The 6000-nt window shown below is 37.8% G+C and overlaps 1 protein-coding gene across 2 annotated transcripts in view; it reads left to right on the top strand.

Moving 5' to 3' along the window:
* The first annotated feature begins 2140 nt into the window (after positions 1-2140).
* LOC5572816 (AF4/FMR2 family member 4) overlaps positions 2141-6000 on the top strand; it is a 131241-nt gene continuing 127381 nt past the window's right edge. The window contains exons 1-2 of one of the 2 annotated variants that reach the window (XM_021847010.1): positions 2141-2363; positions 3113-3338. In XM_021847010.1, the coding sequence (XP_021702702.1) occupies positions 3270-3338 (69 nt within the window). In that variant the 5' untranslated portion in view covers positions 2141-2363; positions 3113-3269. Of the gene's footprint in view, positions 3339-6000 lie in introns of both variants that reach the window. The other variant, XM_021847009.1, reaches the window with a different exon arrangement.

Genomic DNA, 6000 nt, shown 5'->3' with positions numbered 1-6000 from the left:
TTCTAGGGAAATTCCGAGGAAAATGAATGTCACGATAAGTAAACAATTCTTGATGAGTACCTATCCAAATATTTAGAAATCGCAAATAACAATGTTAGCACACACTAAGCTCTGACGGTGAATTTAACCGTAATCTCAACAGCTGAACAGTTCGGTGAAATAAATCACCATAACTTCGTCGGAATTTAACGGATTCCGGTGATTTTTTACCGAATACTGTAAAAATTTACCGTACTCCGTTAATTTATTTTACCGAACTGTTCAGCTGTCAAAATTTCACAGGAATCCGTAAACAAATTTAAGTGTGCACATTTTTTTTACAGACATCGTCTCCTGATAAACCGACTAGCGCATGTAAGACCACTTACATGTCAGTGTGCAACCTATATAAATTTTGTATTTCTGCTGAGAGTTTATTAGACCAACCAGCCCATATAAACATAACAGACACATCAATTTTCCGTAGTCGTATCTTTGTTGAAATCAAATGTTACTGGATTGCATTGCTCATTGCTTTATCTAATGGAGCAAAAAATCAAATCCAAATCAAGCGTCTTCTTGAACCAATAATAATTATATTATGAACCAGATGTGTGAAATAGAAAAATAAGTAGTATTTATATGGTGCACATCCTCACATACTTGCTTAATGATCGTCAACATTCCAAATTCATATATAAAAATGATGCCAATATTCTTCTGATATGGTGCACGTTTCCCTGAAGCGATCTAGTGCTAACAAATATTGATTTGAATAATTCAATGCTTGAATAATTGAATTTGAAAATATATTGCTATTTTGCTTATCACGCTTTTTTTGATAAAAAATGCAAAATGTTCAAACTTTGTCAAAAAATAATCCAAGGGTGCTGCAAATCATTTGAAAACGGCCTCTTTCTACACTTTTCTTGCACTTCAAGACCCACACAAACGCGTCCCTGATCCAGCCAAAAATTTTTTTTTTGTCGAACTGTGTTATACTTGAGTCCCGTAATGAAGTAGCGATGAAATTTCTATCAGAATTATTTTCTGACTATTTGCCCAGTATGCGATATGAGTTGTACAAAATTTCAGCCTAAAATAAGCACTTTTGAATACATGGTATTTTTTAAAAAAATTTGTTTCGTCCCATACTGCCATAAAATTTACACTTGGTATTCTATTTACTCAATGTCTACTTTTGTCGAATGTTACAAATATGCAGTTATGGGCAGTTTAGAACCTAATTAATCTCCAATTGTAACTAGACTATCAGGGATAAGTGACGAACTCCTTCCAACCTAAACGTCACCACCTGCAAGCGTTCTAAAAGTGCTAAAGTATCATACATTTTTATTATTCAAATATGAAACTTCAAAGTAGAAGTAGATAAAAAAAACGAATTTAGTACTATACCATTGAATTCCACTAGAGTTTGTATCCTTTGACAGTATTTCGACCTTAGCTGTAAGGCCGTCTTCAGTGTCGTGTACTAAACTCAACTTCAATTATACTCGATTGCAATGATAATGGCTCTGACATGAAGCTGTTCACTTTTGTATTTATTTTGCTAACCAGATGAATTAATTTTAAAATCAATTTTGTTATGTCATTGAGTAAGTTTACTTATTGAAAAAATACAGTTTTAAAGTGATGCACTACTATAATGATTATTTATGCAGAAATGTTTATGGCATCCCTGCTTCCTTCTGATTGAAGATTAAGCGGGTACGCATCGAACAAAAAACACAAGAATTTTTATTGGCTTCATATAGGTGCTCGCTCGCGCTATTCTCCCATAGCTATCAATTCACGAACGCAAGCGGCGGATATGGTGCATGCAAGCTATGTTTATGTTTCCCCAAATTAAAACATCACTCACCCGCAAACCGTTCGCTCAGATTTGCACCGATTGCCGGAGAGTGAGGATCAACTTCATAAAACTTCGCTCCGCAGCATCGCTATTCGCTAAGCTGTGATAGACTGATACAGCCAATCCCCGTGGGTAAAGATTCATCGGAGTATTTAATGCAAAGCTCTCATTCTGGCCTAACAACGTGGCTATCGCAGGTGAGAGGCTGAATTGAGATCCAAATTCGTGAACCGCGGCGCCCGGCACGAAACGCATCGGAACGTTGTATAGATGTCGTATAGAAAGCAAGTGTAAGGACACTCGGCGTGTATAACACATGTGCAGAGGAACACGTGCTACAGTGGTGGTGGTGTGCATATCCCAATCAATGCTGTGCCTCTATTTAGTGCTGTGTTTCATTGATGTTGAAGGTATTTTGACGTGCTGTGACTTGGTTGATGGGCACAACATACTGATGCTGCATGCATCTCGAGTGCAAGAGGCCAGTCGTTGGAGGAGTGTCAAGTGCTCAGTAAGGCAGAACTTGCACCACTAGCTGGAGAAGGCCCAGTGGCAGTGGCGAGAAAGTGTTTAGCGGACGCACTTTCCGTTTTTGTCTCTTGTTAATTCTGTGTATTTGTTGTATTTCCCAACCGGAAACGGATACTATTTTAAGTTTTCCAATCCTTAGTTGAGCTGATTATCGGAAAAGTGTGAGCCCGCGCGCGTCGAAAGTGTGTGAAAATTTACGACCGCAAACCCCGTCTGGAAGGAGAGTGTTATGACGGGAGTCGCCATCTCAAGAAGAAGAGGAAAATTCACTCATGTGTTGATTCCGCGTTCGAGGAAGCACAATTGTCCCTAATAATTCCTTGAACTGAGTCTGACATTGGATGGGTTTCATCTCGTACGATCAAAGTGTGAATCACGATTGTGGGAAAGTGCTATTTTGGGGAATCGTATTGTGAAGAGGATGGGCAATTTTTCGGAAGTCTGACCTATCGCTGGGAATGGAAAAGTGCATGAAATTGAAAAATCGATAAAATTTTATTGCAACTCCAACACACAGCATACACACAGCAGACAGTTTCGCATTTGTTGTTGTTTTCCTGTTGTAGGCCAATGGGCGAAACAAAACTTTTGATAATCTGTATTTAGTGCATCAATTTGTGTTTACTCGACTAAACAGAACCGGTTTTAGCTGGCTTGAAATAAGTTTGTCTTGTTGTTTCTTTGTTCGTCGATATTCTGTTTTTGCTGTTATCATATCTTTTCTCGAAGATATGCCACAAGTGATAACGAGGCTTGCGGAGAAAAATAAGTAAGTGAATAAGAAGCATAAGAAAAAGATCGAAGAAAGTATACATTGCTAGTGCCGGACGAAAGCAAGTGAAAAACAACAACCTAATAAAACAAAGTCTACCTAGTAAAAGTAACTATGCTCAAGTATTTAACGCACAAACTTCGCACACAATCAATCAACGATGATCATCCGGTCAATGAGAAGGTAAGTGCGTTTGCCCGAAAACCTCTGGTCAATATCTTGCTACGTTCACTAGGTCAGCAGTGTCCTACAGCGCCGTGTTCATGGGTGAATGCAAACCCCGGAAAAATCCTACATATTGACGCCATTTTTGATTTTCTACCTTTCCCCCCAACATCGGTCATACGGCTTATACGCCATCGGTCGTCTGACTGTCTGTCAGTGCCAGACCGACCGAGAGCGTACAGTAGTTGGCACCTACAATTTGACATCTTGAGATAGTCCATCGGTGTATAGTGTGTCATAGCACCGACAGAACGAATGTGTCGAACGTTCACTTCATGGCAACTATCGTCCACCATACCAACACACTGAAACAGCAGTAACTCGGATTGAGTAATAAAAACGTGCACTTTTCACGGTACAATATTTCATTCAAAAGTGCTTCGATTTGTGGCACACAAAAACAACAACAACATATTTTCATTGTTATAAAAATCCTTCAGTAATTTGGTGCAATACTGTAAAATATTATACCAGAAATTATTTTATGTGAAATTGTCACACTATTAGGTTACGAGTCTATTACTTTTTGGAACATTTTCATTTGATTTACATGTGACTAACAATCATGACTAGGCGACCCATAATAGTATGAGAAGTGTACTTTGTTTTTGAATTGCACCCAACAACTTTTTACACCTCCTACATAATCCTTCATATTCGAAACAAATTTCTCCTCGTTTTTTCGAATAGTTTTCATAAATTCTGATGGAAAATATTATCAAATTACAAATTACATTAAAACTTGTTTGAAGAGGAATTCCATCACGAATATATTTGAGTATTTTTCAAAAAGTCTAAACTGGATGAAATTTTTATCGAAAAAAAAAAACACTCAGAAGATGCGCTGTTAATCTTAAGATTTTGCAGAAATTTTAAAGGATTTCTACTCGACACAGCTCCAGGTTTTCTTCAGGTACCGTATTGTCTCAAATTCTAAACATGGCCTAAATTTCGTACAATTCTTGTAGAATTCTAGTCCTCCAAATTGAAATGAGTTGAAAACATTAGTTTAAATCTTTTAAATGGTCATTGTTTGGAATATACAGAATTTGAGACAAAAAACTACATTGTTTCAAAACCCACCTTAAAGTTAATGCTTCCAGTAAGCATTTCGTCCTTTGAAGAAAGCACCTCACTAGACAACGGACCAGCATGCAACGCTAAGTAGAACAGTGGGAAAACATTTCTAACAAAAGGTTAACCAGATTGAAGCGGGAATCGAACCCACACACCATGACACGATGCAACAGAATGTCCAACGACACGGCCACGAAGCCCACATTTGACACATAAATTTGGCATACTGCCTTAGACTGGCTATGGTCAAATTATGATCATTTTAACCCGTATAGGTCTGAGTGAAAGCAAAAATTCTTAAGCCCTCACCGCTCAGAGAATTATTAACGGATTCAAATGATTTTTTGTCAGTTTACTGGTCCACATATCTAGTTTCTAGGAGTGGCCAGAGGAATTCGGAAATACTCCTGTGGCCGGAGTTATTCCGGTGGGTCACTGGGTCAAGTCGGGCATAAATGGGCTTTTTTTTTGGGATATGCCAAGTATAAAGGTAACTTTTTACAATGACAATCATTTTAATTTGCATAAACCACTAAGATCTGATATGCAACATAAGTGAAGAGTTTTGCACCGTTTAAAATGTACCGGATGTGGCCATTCGGACGTAATGCCCGAAGAATCGGCTATAGATTTGTTGGATATTAAACCGTTTCAATTCTCGAAGAGTAAAAATCAAACATTTTTGTGCACTAAAATGCGTTCCCATAAGCTTGGCACAGATGTTTCGATACAAATTGGTCACTTTATCGTAAGTATCAGGCTTCCAGGCACCCGAATATGATCATTTGTAGAATCAATCAAATGCAAAAACTCATAGTTATTTAATTCAATCGTTTCTCAAAAGTTTTACACTGCTACAATTTTCTAAAAATTCCGTCATATAGTAGCCACATTATAGCCGATTCCGGAAATCTGTGACTTGAAATTTGCCTACCACTAGGGACACAACCGCATGCTATCCTTTTCACCCGGCCTGACCCAGTTACCCACCAGAATAACTTCTTCCACTGAAATATTTCCGCGTTCCTATGTCCACTTCTAGAAACTAGATATGTGTGCCAGTATACTGACAAAAACTCATTTGAATTCATTAATAATTCGCTGAGCGGTGAGAGTTTTAGAATTTTCGCTCTCACTCAGGCCTGTACGGGTTAAATTATCTTATGACCCATTCTGCTTTGAAATGATCCGCAAATTCAAATGGGAATTTCATGCAGGTTCGAAAATTATTGCTTTCCAGCACACCATGCAACTCTAATGTCACTTTTACCAATCTTGTTAGTTTTATTTCGGAAAGCTGTTTTTATTATACATCTGAAGAAATCAATGGAGTTAACAAGGTGACTATTTAGACGCTTCACAGAGAATAAACTCAACGAAGGTGCCTCTTATCAGTCATCATAATTGATTCATTTTCTGAGAAAAAAAAAACATTAGTACTGAAATTTAGCCATGCATCGAAAATCTAGCCTCATCATCGCTGTTAAGTTATCACTAGTGAATTATATAAAACCCGGCGCTTATCATTATCAACAAGAGAAAT

Source organism: Aedes aegypti, chromosome 2 (assembly GCF_002204515.2).
Source record: "Aedes aegypti strain LVP_AGWG chromosome 2, AaegL5.0 Primary Assembly, whole genome shotgun sequence".
Lineage (NCBI taxonomy): Eukaryota > Metazoa > Arthropoda > Insecta > Diptera > Culicidae > Aedes > Aedes aegypti.
The sequence above is the reverse complement of the archived record's forward strand: the minus strand, read 5'-3'. Positions and strand labels throughout refer to the sequence as shown.